Raw genomic sequence first — 15,940 nt, 5'->3', positions numbered from 1 at the left:
ATCTGTATCACCTCTCCTGCTTTCCCTAATAAGGACAAGGTAACTGCTCTGCAAATCAAGGCTACGTTATTTAAAATCCAAACCCACACTTCTGGCAGTCAGAGCAGCAGCAGCATCTTCCATGCAGTATTTGATGTTTCTACCTCATCACCAAGTCCACCCAGCACCCAACTCAAAAGCCTGCAGCTTTTCTGAAGTGAGAGGTGCTGGTTATGCTGCATGTTCACAACATTCCCAGGTCAGCCTCTTCTGCTCCCATTTCTCCCCAGCACTTCTTGCTCAATCCCAAAACTGCAGCAGACAAATCTATCTACCACACATGTTCATGGTCTTAACTGCTTTAACTCCTGCCCCTTGTGGGCCTGCTGCTTTTTGCTGCAGATTTCCCAGGAAAAAAACTGGGAATTAGCAACCCACAAGTGCAATTACTGCTTTCACGGCTGTGGATAACCAGAGAAGTTGTCTTCCATACAAGTATTCACAGATGAACAGAGAGAAGATGGTTTATAGCTTGATGTTTTACTTCTAAAACACTCTGCTAAGCATCAGGACGTATCTCAGGCTCCCCAGAAGAAAATTTCTTCCCCATCTTTCTGTCAGAGGTACGGGCCTCCTGCTCCACAGCCAAAACATGATGGAATTGCACCACACATCCCAAACTGCACATAAAGCTACAAACCTCAAGTAATTCCTGCTTTAAAAAGATCAGAAATAGCAGAAGACCTGGAGTATGGCAGAACTAAACCCCCAGGTAGTCCTTCCTCACTGTCAGTCAGTCTTACCTGTAGCGTTGCTAACCATGGTTTAGGCAGTGCTAAGCAGGGGCAGAGATGCAGCTCTTACCCAACCTCCCTCCTTCAGCTCCTCACTGCTCCTCCTCCTTCACTTCAGGGAACATGGTTTTCTCTGAAATCTACAGCTTCCCCATTCCGTGGAAGTTGTGAAGATCCTGCAAGAAGCCCCAGGAACCCTCATCAGCTAGCTGAGAGACAGCTTCTCCATTCTCATTGGAGTAATTGCAGGGAAGAAGATATGTATTTTACTTATTTATATATTTAAGAAAGGCAAAAAAATTGTTGCCTGTGTTTATAGAGCAGTTAGATCAACACTTACAAATACGAAATACATACTGCTATTGTGGGGCAAAGGAGGAATAGTTTTCTTTCATTTCCCTTTCTGTGGGGTTTTTTTACAAGTGGAATAAATTGGTTGTATAACAAAATGTACCTAAAATAGAAACCCACATCTATATGGGAAAAAACTACACATCCCACCTCTCCAATGCCAAGTCAAGTCATGACACCAGGGTCAGGATGCCATTTATCACTGCCTACACTCTTTTGGTGCTGCATAATACTCCAAAGGGGATGCTTATCCTTTTTCCTTCCTCACCATATAGGTTTCTTTAGTGCCATAGACTCCCTCTCTCATGAGCCAGTGAGCACCTAGAGCTCTGTGTCAGTGGTCTAGAAAAATTCTCTCTGGTGGTTTCCAGTAAAATTTCTCACCTCATCTCTTTTCTGGTTACCAGCACTTCTGGCAGATTTTAAGCTCCATTTGAGGCAGGATGATGCAGGAGAGTGGAGCTGCTGGCAGGAGTCCTACAACATGTCCTTATAGAGGTTTCTGCTAAGCAAACCTCGCCCCATATTTTGTAGGCCAGTGGTCTGCAGGTGAAAAACACAGAATAAATTCAGGTCATGTCCCACAAGTGTTAATGCTGCCATGGCACTGTGGGCATTTCTGATAAAAGATTTTCATTTTCTCATCTTCCCAGAGTGGCTTAAGGCACACTTCCAGAGGGGAAGCTCCTGAGGACGGGGTGGCAGAGCTTCTCCAGGCTGGGAGAACATCCATGTCATTGTCTCCTGATTCAATGTCCAGAGGCTCTGTGTGAAAATTTGAGGCGCAGCACTATAAAAGAAATGAGAGAAAGGGAAGATTGAAAAAAAGTCAACTAGCACACAGAAGCACAAGTGTCAGACAGAGACTCAGGAAGCCTCTAGCTCACTCCCACAAGAACTTTGCTGAATGCATTCATGCCACAGACCACAGACGTTTTTGTCACCCCTACCCTCAGGCTTGTGTAGGCTATGTATGGCATATGGCTGTGTCTGTGCACAGCTAGGGGCTCACTTAAAACACATGAAAAAAACTTGTCTTCATTTGCTGAAAGTGTCTGTGCTGTGGCCATGTCTATGTGCATTGCTACATACATTAATATTTTAAAAAATTATTATATACAGGTACAACTGTATGCACACACTTGGAGCTGCTGCACTCAGGCCTCTGACACAGCAGAAAAAGTTAACTGGCTTGCTTGCAAAGTCTCCATGCCTAAAAATACGAGTTTTGCATGTTGCTTCCACATGGCTTGTTGTCAGAGCTAGTTTATGGCTTTTGTAATGAGAGAGTCTCTGGCAAAATGACTTTTAAAATGCATCCAAAGGGACAAACTAGAGGCAACTTTGAACTATACAGGCTTCCAACAAACCACTTTGAAGAGGATGATCTTCCCCAAATAAGGTAATTCCTCATGTAAAAGAAGATGACCTATGGACAAGTGATGGCATTTTATATAGGGGGTACCTGCAATTGAACAATGAGGAAAACAACCTCACTCAAAGTCGAGAATCAGTGAGTCCAGCACCTCTACTCCATCAGGGTTACATGTGCTGCAAAACTTCTCCAAAGTAGTTTTAATGCAGTTAACAAAGGCATACGGAACATATGGGGTGAAGGATCCTTGCTGAATGCATACCTGGACAGTTAGCTTGAAAATCATTTTCACTGAAAACAATATTTTGATCTGGAAGCTTTGGACTAACAGTCTATATTTCTTTATAGGCTCTGGAAACATGTATTGCACAATCTACTCAAAGTTTTCTTTTGCTTGTTTACACAGGGCAGTTCTGAGATGAATAAAGAACTTTCATTCCTTCCTGTGAAGCAGGGAGATGGCATTGCCCTGGCATGGGATGAGAAACAGGCACTACAGATTTCTGAGCTGGTCCTGAAAGAAAACGCAGTCTGGCTCTACTGTTGTCAAGGACAAGGAGAGGTTATACTGACTTGTGCAAGAGATTTTTATTGGGGAAAATCAGTGTTTTCTAACTACTGAAGGACATTCACAGAACACCTTCCCCACTCTCCTTGGGCCACACTGTGATTTAAAAATGCTCGTTAGGCCTTGGCCTTGATGAGCTGCATCAGAAACCAGAAACACTGTCTGTTCCCAGGAACTAGTGCTGTCTAACAAGCTTTTGGTTTTTAACAAACAGCTTTGGAAATTTATTTTTCTTGCCCAAATAACAACCTGAGTTTAGGCCTAAGTCATTGGTCAAGTCTGGGCCTAAGTTTGGCAAGGCAGACCTCTCTGAACATTGGGAGGGTCTTCCTTATTCCGTTTATCCTTATCTTTTCCCATCTTTTCCCTTCTTCCTTCCCCAACCTCAGTATAGATCATTTCTGTTGATTTTAGTTTTAGATTGATTACATTTCAGCATGATTTTTCTGTGCTTTAACCATCTAGTAAGCAGTAGAATGAGCTTTGCCAATGCATTTTGTGCTTTCACTTAATATTAAACCTGCTTTTGCCAATTCCTTTGATTCTTTGAGCCACATAAAACACTCATTTTTGACAAAAAATTAGCATTTTCTTCTTACGCAAGGCTACTCATGTCACAGAATTCCTAGTCTTGATTATGTGTCTTCTGTAGCAGTACCCACCTCTATAACAACTGTTGTTCCTGACAGACAGAAAGCACAGGTGTATGGAGCTGGAATTCCACTGGGTGTGTTCGTGTCTCCAGTTACCCTGGATATGCACGGACACTCCCTCCCTCAAGGTAAAGCATCCCTCTGGTGTCCTATTGATTTATTAAAATATGAATATCGATCTAGTATCAACATCCAATTGTGACAGACAAAAGACTCTCTAACAGTTCAAGTTAGAAAGTGTATGTTTATTGCGACGCCTAATGCTCACTGCAAAGATCACAGGTAATTACAAAGTCTTTCATTTACAAAAATGCTGAATACGCAAAATACAAATGCATATTCATACCCCTGTCATTTCCTCTTCTCCGCTTCATATGCTGATTGACAAAAAGGCTATTAAGCATGCGTAGTTTGTTCCCTGAAATGGGTCGGTGGTCCTTTTGTGAGGAGTGGTCACCAAAAGGAGGAAGTAAAACGAGTCTTCCTCGTTCTAAACTTTCAACCTTTTCAATGCAGATGTGATTAACGGCTGGTAGAACTCCCTGTTTCCTGTTTTCCAGGACTATTTCAGTGGGTTTCTGGAAACAGGAGGTCTGGTGTTGTATTGATTCGTTTCTCTGTTTGACAAGCAATGAGTTATTAAATCCGGGGTAGCTTACCTTAACGCCGGTTTCTTCTAACCATCCTCTAACTTTTAACTGATTTCAGCAAAGCTTATGTATTCATTTCAACTAAATCAGCAACATCTATTGTTAACTGTAACCTTAGCTTTTCTCAAAGTATCAAAATTAGTGTCTCAGTACCCCGCCTCCGCTTGCCCGTTCTCCCTGCTGCCCTGCACACCCCATCACCCCGACCTGCCCTCTGTCGTGCCTCACCCACCCCGACCACCCCGTCTGCCCCCTCCATCCTCCCCTCTCCTTCTTTCCCCTGCAGCCGCAGGGCTCGGGGTGCTGCCCAATAAAGCCCACAGGGCCGGAGGCGGCGCCTCCCGCCCTCCCTGGAAGCCCCACACGGGGACAGGCCCGCCCGGCGGGTGTCCCCACACCGGTCAAACACACGGCCCGACACCGCCGGGGCTCCGGCTTTCCCTACATCACACTGGGGTGTCCCGGGGGGTCGGGGCGGGGGTTAGGGGGTCCCCTCCTTAGGAGGGGGTCCCGGGGTGAGGGGCTCGGGTAGGGTCCCCTCTGGAGGGGGGGTCCGGGGTGGAGAGGGGACCCTACCCCCCTTCAGTCCCCACCCCTGGATCCCCTCCACCGGACGGGGTCCAACCCGGCCCCCTCTCCGGCCAGAAAGAAGGAGAACACGAGGGGGGAGGAAGGAGGGGTAGAGGGAGAAATATGAAGGGGAGCCGAAACCCGTGCTGTCCCGGGCTGCGGAGCCCGGACGACGGCGCCCAACCACAACGTGGTCAGACTCAGAAAATGGCGTAACAGGCAACTACCGCGGCTTAAATAACCTCGGCCCCGCCCCGCGCAGGCGCGCTGGCTCCCCGCACACCTGAGCCGGGGCCCGCCCCTGAAGCCCCGCCCCTGGTACCGCCCCAGTCACGCCCAGGACCGCCCAGCCCCGCCCCCTGCCTCGCGCCTAAGCCCCGCCCCCGGTACCGCCCCCAGTCACGCCCGGTACCGCCCAGCCCCGCCCCCTGCCTCGCGCCTAAGCCCCGCCCCCGGTACCGCCCCCAGTCACGCCCGGTACCGCCTCTGTGCGATCGTCTGCGACTCCAGCTGCTCCCACGGGCTTTTCAACCCCTGCAGCTGGAATGACCTTCCCGGTTCTAAGCACGACAAAGAGAACGGGAGAGCTCTCTGCATCAGGCAGTGGAGCCTCTCTGCAGTGTCCCAAAGGTGCAGCAGTGCCCAGCAGCTCTGGCTGGAATTTGAGGCGTCCCAGCGTAGCCCCTCTCTAGTGTTCCCCTGGAGCTGACACTTCCCACCCTCCCTGACCAGGGTTTGGGCGTCCCAGCACAGACCCCTGGCACATCCCACTGCTTCTTCAAGTCCTGTTTAACCAGGAGGATTTTTGGGGGGTACAAGCACCCAAAGCCAGCACAACTGGCCTAAACTCCTTTTTGGGGAAATCTCTCTTCTTTCTTCCTCACCAAATTCCCACTGTCAAAACCCAGCCTGAGGCTCAGCTCCCCATCCCCTCAATTTCTCCGAGGAATTGGGCTTGGATTTCCCAATCCAACAGAGTGGGAATGCTGCTGTCCTTACTGGATGTCCAAATTGCAGTAATTGCTTAAGAAATAATTGAAAGACATTAAAGGAATGAAGAGAAATTAAATCAGAGCTGCCAGCCCCAAGGGCCATCCAAGGGATGCTCAAACCCCTTATCAATGATATGCTTTAATTAAACAACTCAAGCAAAGTAACATCACATCGATACAGTAAGATTCTTTTTCATTGACTTATAGATAATATTGCAGAAGGTAAAACCCTTCTAAACCCGGAAACTCTTTTATATGCAGGGCACAGCTGCAGAGAGAGTCGTGGGATTCAGGGGAAAAAACCCAAAGTTTTCAGTCTTTACTGTCTTCCACTGGGTTGTCATTGACAGCAAACACGGCTTCAGCCTCGGGAAGACACGGAGAGTCAGAGATTTTGCAGATCCTGGTCTCCCCTCAGCCTTTCAGCAGGCACAGTCTGCAAGGAGAGAGAAGAAAATGGGTCAGAATGGACAGCCTACTTCCAGAAAATCATCCCAATTCAGAAAGCATTAAGCAGAGCTGTAACAATCTCCCCAAGGTCCATTTCCCTGCCCACTGAGGGCTCTAAGTTGAAGCACAGGCTGGACCTGCCGTGGGCAGACTTGCAGAGCCCACAAGTAAAAGCTACTGGGCCAATTCCATGAAACATTCCAAAATCAGGCTCCTGGGATGCGACCATCTCTTCTCTCACCTTCAAATATCCAGAAGGAGCTCTCTTGCAGTTGAGCAGCATTCAAAAACTTGTTAGAGCAGAAACTGCCTCACAAATTACACTGGAGTAATGTAGGCTCCTCTGGCAGGTATGTCAATAACAAAATGTTGCAGTTACCTGAACAGAGAAGGATGTAAGACCCATCACCACGGGCTAAACTGGAGCACTACTTCAAACTGGGGCAGTGAAGATGGAGGGTAGGAGCTTTTCTAAGAGATGCGGTGCCTACCAGTGGGGCAGAGTGGGGAAATTCATTCTGAGTTCTTGGAGAAAACTTCAAATCTCACAGCAAGTAAGTAAGTGCTAAGTAGTGTTAGGTAACAAAAAACCCCAAATAAATCCCAAACCCAAAGAAAGGGCTCAAACCTGATCTCAGCAATTCTTTCCATTCGATTCTCTCCTTGCTCCTTTCATCCTGTGAAAGCTCACCCGGCTCTGACATTCACTGTCCACACAGTAACTCTTCCCAGCCTTGGTCAGTGTCAGAGCCACACACTCAGCTTTGGCTGGACAACCTTCAGCTTCCACAGTCCACTTCCTCAGACTGTTCGCTCCCAACTCTTCCTACCTGCAGTCACAAGATTTTAGTAGAGCAAAACATCAACCTGATTTACCATGATTCATTTATGATTAATATTTCAAGATAAAGTTACAGCAAAAGCATTAAGTCCATTTCCACAGGAGGCAGAAGAAACATGGCTAAAAGTTAAATGGAGATCTGGAGAAGTGAATCAGAACTAACCAGAAACATCATATCAAATTTCTGAGACAGAAATAGGAATCTAATGCTGTGCTTGATAAACAGAAAATGCTAACTACCATGAAAACTGAAGGAAAAGTTGCTAAAAGTCTTGCAGAGCACAAGACAGCAATTACAGGAAGCAGTCCAGTGCATGTTACAATGCACTGAATTGCTCTGGGTGGAATAAGCTGCTCTGCAGAAACTATTGAAGCATATTAAGGTTTCTCAGAGGCGATTTCAACAAAGAATGATGTAAGGTTCAATCTCACCCTGTGCGGCACCTCTTGCAAGACAGCTGGACTTTCAAGAGGAAGCGGCTCCTCGTGAATGAGAGCTTGCTTTTCCAGGGTTCCTGGGAATGAACCAGGAGATGAGATGCCACAGGTTACACATCATGCACTTCCCACTCTGAAGCCAAAAATCAAAACACAGCACTCCTTTAGAAAGAACCCTGAGACAGCCATGGATTCTGGGGATACGGGATACAGTGAAAAATTGCACCAAGACACCAACAGTGCAAAGCTGGGAGAAGCAGCATCCCTTTCCCAGAAAATTCCATTCTGCAGCCGGGTTAGTGGTTTAGAGAATTTTACTGCCGGCAGCGAGCCCCGACAGCGGCAGTGACGGCGGACCCCGCCCCGGGACCGCCCCGGAACTGCTCCCGGGGCCGCCCCTGCACCGCCCGTGGCGCGTTTGGGGCTGGTGCGGTTGTGGAATCAAAGTAAAGGGTCTGGTTATTCCCGAACATCCTTTTTATATGAAGCGTTTTATTAAGTCACACCTAATTCAGAGAACCTCCTGAGCTGGAAGGGCCCCACAGGATCATCCAGTGCAGCCCCTGGCCCTGCACAGACCCCCAACAATCCCAGCCTGTGCACCCCTGGCAGCGCTGTCCAAACGCTCCTGGAGCTCGGGCAGCCTCGGGGCCGTGCCCAGCACGCTCTGGTGAAAGAACCTTTCCCTGCTGTGCCACATAATCCCCTCCAGACACGGCTCCAGCCGTTCCCTGGGGCCTGTCCCTGTCCCAGGGAGCAGAAAGTGGAGCTGCCTCTTGGCAGGAGCTGCAGCCCCCGGGGAGCTCTGCCCTCAGACTCCTCCAGTCTGAATAGGCCAAGTGCCCTCAGCCGCTCCTGGTGTGGCCCCTCCAGATCCCAGCCCTTTCCATCCAGACACGTTCAGGAATGTTTCTCAGCTCAGCTGTGCTCAGGGGCTCTCAGAAACAGTGCCCTGCTCTAAGAGAAGCGGTTGTGACCCAGCTGGCCCTTGTCCACCCTGTCCCTAGATTACGGGACACCCATCTCAGTTTAAAACATGCTGAGAAATACCACAAGTGTCTGGCCAGAAGCGAGGATTGCATTTTCAGGGCTGCTCTTACATCAGCCATACATTAATACTCACTGTCACTAGATGTTTTCAGTCCCAAGGCAGTCCTTGAACTGCAGGACCCCGGAGTGATTGGCACAGGCATCAGTTGTGCAATTCTCTTCCTGGAGAAAGAGCTATTTGCTGGTATTTAGCTACTTGACGGACTGGAAAGAAAAGTTCCTGTGCTAACTCGGCTGCTTTCAGCACAGCTCGGCTGTTACGGATGCAGCCGTTTCGATTGGGTTCTTCAGGAAAGCTCGGTTCACTTTGGCAGAAGTCGGTGCCGCTCACTGCGTTCAGCCCAGCTCGGTTTGGTTCGCCTCAGCTCAGCTCAGCTCAGCTAGGCGTGGCTCACGGATTTCCTGACGGCACCTGCTAGTAATTCTACAGGACACAAAATGTAGCCTCTAAAGGGCTTGGAGGTTTTTAAAGAAATATAATTTTCATCTCAAGTCTTGGTACAGAGCCTTTAGGACAAGAATATTTACATGTACAAGCAAATCCCTCATTTTCACCTCATTTTTATTTACCCCACCCCCAAAATTCTATACCTATCACAAGGAATGTGCAGTTCTGGTTTTCCCCTGTACAGTATTTGTACAAAGGACCTGGGCGCAGCACGCAGTTGTGAGTCAATCTCATAAATCCTGCCTTATATTTTAAAGGTTCTCATTCTGGCACTGTATGTTTGTGGATCTGCACTGGCATGCTCAGCTACCCTCATGGCCACACTCAGGAACAATTTATCAGATTTCACAGAGAAGTCCCATAAAACTCTGGTATAATCAATGAGCAGAAAATGCTCTGGGGTTTAGTTCCATCTCTCACCCGTTCCAAGTGGAGGGAAGATGGGCTTTTGTCGCACATCGCAGCAGCAGTGATGGATTGGGGCATTTTTTTTAAATTTAAAAAAGGTAATAAAAATAAAAATGGATATTAATGACACACACATGCCCAGACAGTCCTTCTGGTTCTTCAAAAAGGTAAAAAAGCCTGTAATAAAAATGATGTAAGTAATATTGTGTCTCAGACTGTTCAAGAAAAGAGAAATTGGAGCTTTAATGTTCCAGTGGGAGCTGTTGAATAAAATCTTTTCCCTGAGTTTGCACACAGTCATAAAGCAGATTTTTTTGACCAAAGAAGTAAGGTCTCTATGATAACAGCTCAGGAGGCTTTCACGGCTCACAGTGATGATGGCAGAGCACAAAACATTCAAGATGAAATGTTAGGTCCCTGAATTAATGCTCCGATGTAGCCAAATTTTTTTGCAAAGAGAAATAATAGTTTCTTCTCCTTGTTTCTGAGTTTCCAAGTCATCCTGTAATTCATAACCTGCACTAGTGCAGACCAATCTGACATGGGTAAGGAACAGATCTGGCTGCTGTGCTCCGAGCCACACGTCCCCGATGTAAACGGAAGTCAGGAATACAAAAACAGCTGCGGAAGAAAGATGAGAGAAGAATCAGAACAGATATTCTTCTCTTTCCACACAGTAATACCAAGCCAAGCTGTTTACCTCCAGGACTATGTTTTAATATAGTTCCCTAACTCTCTTCCTAGATGGAAAATCTGGAGTGATCCAAATCCAGTGATCCTAATCACAAGGAACAAATCAGTTTCCAGTTAAATAAAACAGTTTGAAATCTGACCTGGCAGATGCCATCTCTGACCAGCAACAGGAATCAGCATCAAGGCCCATGTGGACTTGTTTTTTGCAGACAATTTCCCCTCTTGGAATTGTTTTATACCTTTTATTCCATTTTAGTCCTTGCAAGGGAAGTTTCTTAGAGGAAGTCTCAGTGTCGTAGTGTCAGAAAACCTCACAGTGTGACCATGCTCTGTGCTGCCCACCCAAGACACAGCTCCTGCTTTTGGAAGCCATGTGCATATGGGAAAATTACTGGATTAAAAAAGCCATGGAATTTCCTAGTTTCTCCCACCACTGCCTCGTAACATGAGTGATAAGAACCAGGCAACTCACCTCTCTTATCTGCATCCTCTTCTGTCGCTGCTGATGTGCACAGGGATTTCACAAGCTCGTGGAAGGTGCTGGCCAGGCCCTGCTCCTCCAGGAGCTGCAGCATGATGGAGCTGAGCACTCCGAGCTCCCTGCAGAGCCCAGCCGAGGCGCTGCTGGCCTGGCAGAGCCGGGTGTGAAGCCTGAAGAGGTTGTTCCTCAGCGTCTCATCCCTGAGCATCTCCCGCGTGGCCGCAGGGTGTGGCAGGACGCGGTTCTGCAGCCACCTCAGTGCTGGGGACACGTCCTGCTCCCTGAGGAGGCTCTGCCCAGCCAGGGACCTCAGCAGCCACTTAGTAACCACGTGAGTGGAGGCACAGGTGACAGCCACAGCCTCGCTGCCAGGTTCACCGGCTCTGAGGGTCTCCCCTCCCCGTGTGGAGGGTGGTGCTGGGAAATCAGGGTCCCAATGGGCAAGTATGGAATTCAGATGTTCTCTGCATTTCTCCAGCTCAGACACTTCCACGTCTGCAGCAGTGTCATCTTCTTCCACCTCGTTCTTTGCCCGAGTGTGATGACTGTCATGAGATGAGGCCTGAAGTTTGTTCTTGTCTTTAATATTTCCTGTAAGAAGAAAGGCACCATCCAAACAAACATCAGATACTTCAAAGGATTTCCCTGGTACAAAACTGTGCAAGTAAGGTGCTCTCTTGTGTTGATTCACTTGTTACAATGATAAGTAGCAGCCTCGTTTAGCAGCCTCATTTAGGAGCTCCCAGGGACTCTAGGCTGGAACTCGATTCCAAACCAGATCAGCCAGCCAGGAGACGCGAGAAGCTCCTGAAGCCTGGAGCAACACAGCCCATACACAGAGTAAGTTACAGGCATTACTCCAAAAACTCTCTTCATGTCTTTCTGAGAAGTTTTAAAGGGTGAGAAAAACTTTAGGAAAGCTCAAGCTTTTGCAGTATCCCCTAAATACATGGTACTTTCTTAACCGATACAGAACATTTAAACAAACCTACAGAAGCTTTAATGTGCACCAAAAGCAGTTGCTGCTGATGGAAACCGGTGCCGTTTTAACACCTCCCACTGCCACGTTCCTTGCACTTTTTGTTCTCAGAGAGAACAGAAAAAATCACACAAGACCTGATCTATTTTTCCTTTCTTCAAAACTGATGACAGGAAAAATCAACTATTTAATTTTCACTTGTTTTATTTACTTACACATCACTTTCAGATCCCAATCCATAGTCAGAATGATTCAAACCTTTGAGCAAAAAGCCTCCAGGCACTGCTTTTTCTGTTAAGATTTCATTAAAGAATACCATTTTTCAAAGCCTGACACGAGACTTGCAATTAAGTTCCACTTTAAAGCTCTATTCCTTTTTAAACTGTGTTTCTCCAAAGTTTCCAAATTGTGTTAAGGTTAGAAATCACCACAAAGAGTATCTGAAAAATGCCTTTCCAATTCCTTTCCTTCTCCCTCAAGCTACATAAGTCTGACAGAAGGTATTGGTACTATCTGCAGAGAAGTTTGCCTCACTTGTACTGTTGGTCTCTAACAGCTGCAACAAAATCTGCCTTCCTTGAAGTGGTTTTGCACTTACTGAGCAATTCTTTGTTTTGGTACTTCTGAGCCAGGGCCTGCAGGTCCTCCTGCAGCTGCAGGTCTTTGCTGACAAGGCTCCACTTGTGCAGCAGCAGCAGCAGCTCCCTGCTGGAGAGGACGCTGTCGTTGGCCGTGAAACGCCCCATCTCCCTGAAAGCCTCAACAACGAGAGCACGGTATTCCAGCACGGAGCTGAGGGTGCTGAGGAACTCAGTCAGCTGGGCCACATCTGCATTAGCCCTGCCAAAAGAAAACACAAGGGCCATGCATTTTCCTGCATGCTAATTAATAAGTACAGTTCTTAATCCTTACTGGCGGAATGGCCAGGAATTAAGGACGGAGGACCTGACAGCAACTGCGCAGCACATTTTACTTTTTCCCGGTGTATTCAAACACCTGAACCCTCCTGTCAAAGAGATGACATCCAAATTCACGACTCAACACACAAACTGAAGGTGAAAAAAGCCATTCATCTGCCAGAGACAGAGAAATCCTCCTGGCCTTAAGAAAGTTCAAACTGGACAGAGGATGAAATGCGAATCGACTAAAACAAAAAACAAAACAAGGGACTTACCGAATATGTTTGATTAACGTGACCAAAACATACAGAAATTCATTTACAAGCTGAATAGGAAGAAATTTCCTCTTCTCCTGGGATTGATTCTTGTTTCCTCTCTTGTCTCCTAAATTTGTTAGCCACAGAGTATGGAGTAAGGAAGTAATTTTATTTATCACCTTGTTTTCCAGAAACCTGAAAAACAAACCAACCAACCAAACAAAAACAAACAACACATTAAAACCAAACCAAACAAACAAACCTCCCCCAAAACCCAAACACATCTGGAAGGCAGATCCTCACCAGCAGCTGGCCCATCACCTACAGGGGACCATATTCTAGTGCACTTTTGGTGCACTTGCCTGAACCTGTCAGGGAACTCTGTGCAGAAAAGATTTTTTCGTGGATGTCAATACATGTGAGGGAGAGGCAAGGGGAGGAGGAATGTTCTAGACAGCTCAAAGCCATTACTGTGCCACTTCCTGCACAGCAGGTCCTGTGACACGATGGGAAAGGAGGGTGTTTGAAATTTAAAAGGTAAAGACACCGAAACAAGGTGCCATTTTGCTTTCTCAGTTTTTCAAGGAAGTGTTTTCCAATCCACGAAGCCCCTCCACCATCATCCCTCCGACCACAACTTGAAAGCATCTTGATTCTGTTTCCAAAATCACAAGGGACACCTCAGAGTTCAGCAAGTTCTGCCAGCACAGCCCTTGGTGCCCCTGTCTCCCTGCCTGTCACCTTTGCTTTCATACTCAGTCACAGAATTATTCTCCTGTGGACAGTAAAATTGTTCCCATGTCTCCTCCACTTCTCTGGTTACCTTTTCTCTAAGCTGTGCAGGACCCACGTGAGGAGGCTGTGATCCTGGATCAGCTCATAGGCACCTCTGGTGACACGGGCAGCACTTTGTAATATCTCCAGAATACGACTCTGAAACACAAAGTGTAGCTTGTTCTTTTACAGTCAGGATCTAATTATCTAACTTAGAACTAGCAATTGGACTGGTATCTGATCAACTTCAAGGTAAAATGAACACCACCTGTTCTCAGCAACCCCAGGGAAGGAAAGACATTCTCCATTCAAAGCTTCACACCAGAGGTGCTACTCTCACAAGAAGTCCTCAGGTAGCAAGAGAATTTTACCTTTATCTCCAAGGTTTTGATACCTGAAAGACTCAGGGTGGATACTCCCAAACCTGAGAGTGAGTGAGTTTCCCTACTGCTGAAGCACTGTTCAGATAACAAATATGCTGGCTGGGGAAGAGAGACCCCAAAAGAGAAAAGGCCCTGACTGCAGGCACAAAACCACAGTACCCACGGGAGGCTCCATGGTGGCAGGAACCTGTTGCAGTTTCAGGGGATAAGGATGTGACTGGTTTAGACATAAGCAATTATTTCCCTCTCCACACATAAATCAACAAGGAGCAGATTCCCAAGAGGGCGAAGGCAGAGTCAGCTGCTCCCTTCTGCTTTGTACTTGAGATCTAAAAGCCATGCAAACTTCTGAGGTTTGGGGTTTTTTGGTGCTTTCTTTTTAAATTCTTACCTGGGAGCCCTCATCACACAAAGGGCTGTTGAAAAAGGAAAGGATGACCTGGAAAATCCTCTGGTAGTCATAAAGCTCATAGCAATGTTTGTCACGCAGCCCTTCCCCAAGAAATCTGAGGATCCACTGACGCTCTGCTTTGTACTGGAAGCACAAAGAAAAATATCACCAACAGACATTTAGACATCTCCAACTAATACCTGCTCCTAAGGGCACAAAACTCTGGTTCCCTGTGAGTGCCAGCTCAGGGCTTACCACAGCCTGTTCTGGACTTCTCAATTTCCATTCCAATCACATTTAATCACTAACATCCATCAGGAACAGTCAGTCTGCAGCCCAAACATGCAGTGGAAATGGAATTGTAGAAGTTGCTGTTCCTAAAACACTTCAGTTGAACTCAACGTTACTAATCTGAACTCAGAGATGAATGTAAGCTAGCTGGGGCAGGATAATCTGTTTATTATGCTCACAGAGCATACACAGCACAAGTCATTGCGTGTTAGTATTAAGAAAACGACAAAAACCCCACAGAAATAACATTTTTATTTCCAACATCAAACACAAGAAAGATGCCTCTAATTAACCACCTGTGGGAGAATGAGATTGCAATATATTTTTATGGCTTTTTTCTGTAAATTTTTTAAGAATTACTGGATACCTAAAATGGGACTCTTACCTCAAAATCAAAACTGTAGAAGAGCTGGAAGAAACCTGGTACTTTCCTCAGGTCCAAGTACTGGTGTGACAGAAGGAATCTGTTTACCTTTATGTACATGTGGTCCTCTGTGAAGAGAAGAAGCTGGCATTGTGGAGGAGGACAACGCTCCCAATCCACAACCATGGGCAGCAATAAAGGGAAGCTGCGCAGTGTTCCATGCTGGGAGAACAACCCAGGAACTGCAGAAGGCCTTTGCTCTGAGGCTCATTACATTGCTCCCCCATCCCTCCCTTCCCTTCCCTGGAATGAAAAGCTCAGTCACCAGTGCATGAGCACAAAGCAGCTGAGGAGATCAGCATTCCCCAAGGCTCTGGTTCTCACCCCAGCAGTGACACACACAGGAGGTTCTGGTACCTGGCTTCAGGATCTGCTGTGCCACACGGGCAATGTAGAGGGTCAGGGAGAAGGTGAACCTGAGGTTTGGCTGCCTGATTCCATTCTGCACAGCATCCAAGAGATACAGCAACTGCAAGAGCCCGGGGAGAGAAGCCTGAACCATAGCCCACACGAGCACAACAGGAGCATGAATACATATCAGCTTCTAGGACATTTCATAGGCCATATGGGTCAAATATCAATTCCATCGGGATTTCCATTCCCACAAGCAAAATTCCCAAGAATTTCTAAAACACATTTCCCACTTTCTCTGTCCATTGATTGTAACTGGAGGAAACACAAAGCAGTGGAGGAGAAACAGTGGGGAGAGGGTGAAAAGCTTCTTTTAGCTGTCTCACCACATGCATGCAGATGGACAGGCAAGGCAACATCTCTCCCACACATGTCCATGACCTACAAGGC

The 15,940-nt window shown here is 47.0% G+C and overlaps 1 protein-coding gene and 1 long non-coding RNA gene across 7 annotated transcripts in view; both read right to left on the bottom strand.

Annotated features, from left to right (window-relative positions):
* Positions 1-2: 2 nt before the first annotated feature.
* LOC134562019 (uncharacterized) lies at positions 3-3,936 on the bottom strand. Its single transcript, XR_010083043.1, has 3 exons — positions 3,730-3,936; positions 1,509-1,914; positions 3-949 (listed from the first exon to the last, which is right to left on the bottom strand). It is a non-coding gene; the product is annotated as an uncharacterized LOC134562019 (long non-coding RNA).
* Positions 3,937-6,009: 2,073 nt separating this feature from the next.
* The window catches only part of URB1 (URB1 ribosome biogenesis homolog), a 44,696-nt gene continuing 34,765 nt past the window's right edge, over positions 6,010-15,940 (bottom strand). The window contains exons 32-43 of one of the 6 annotated variants that reach the window (XM_063419263.1): positions 15,497-15,608; positions 15,101-15,207; positions 14,425-14,568; positions 13,700-13,809; positions 12,895-13,071; positions 12,319-12,560; positions 10,733-11,332; positions 8,785-10,188; positions 7,656-7,738; positions 7,011-7,212; positions 6,624-6,761; positions 6,010-6,368 (exon numbers count right to left, since the gene is read on the bottom strand). In XM_063419263.1, the coding sequence (XP_063275333.1) occupies positions 9,977-10,188; positions 10,733-11,332; positions 12,319-12,560; positions 12,895-13,071; positions 13,700-13,809; positions 14,425-14,568; positions 15,101-15,207; positions 15,497-15,608 (1,704 nt within the window). In that variant the 3' untranslated portion in view covers positions 6,010-6,368; positions 6,624-6,761; positions 7,011-7,212; positions 7,656-7,738; positions 8,785-9,976. Of the gene's footprint in view, positions 6,369-6,623; positions 6,870-7,010; positions 7,739-8,784; positions 10,189-10,732; positions 11,333-12,318; positions 12,561-12,894; positions 13,072-13,699; positions 13,810-14,424; positions 14,569-15,100; positions 15,208-15,496; positions 15,609-15,940 lie in introns of all 6 variants that reach the window. The other 5 variants (XM_063419264.1, XM_063419265.1, XM_063419266.1 and 2 more) reach the window with 5 other exon arrangements.

Source organism: Prinia subflava, chromosome 25 (genome assembly GCF_021018805.1).
Source record: "Prinia subflava isolate CZ2003 ecotype Zambia chromosome 25, Cam_Psub_1.2, whole genome shotgun sequence".
Classification (NCBI taxonomy): Eukaryota; Metazoa; Chordata; class Aves; order Passeriformes; family Cisticolidae; genus Prinia; species Prinia subflava.
Note: the sequence above shows the minus strand (reverse complement) of the source record. Positions and strands in the feature narration are given on the sequence as shown.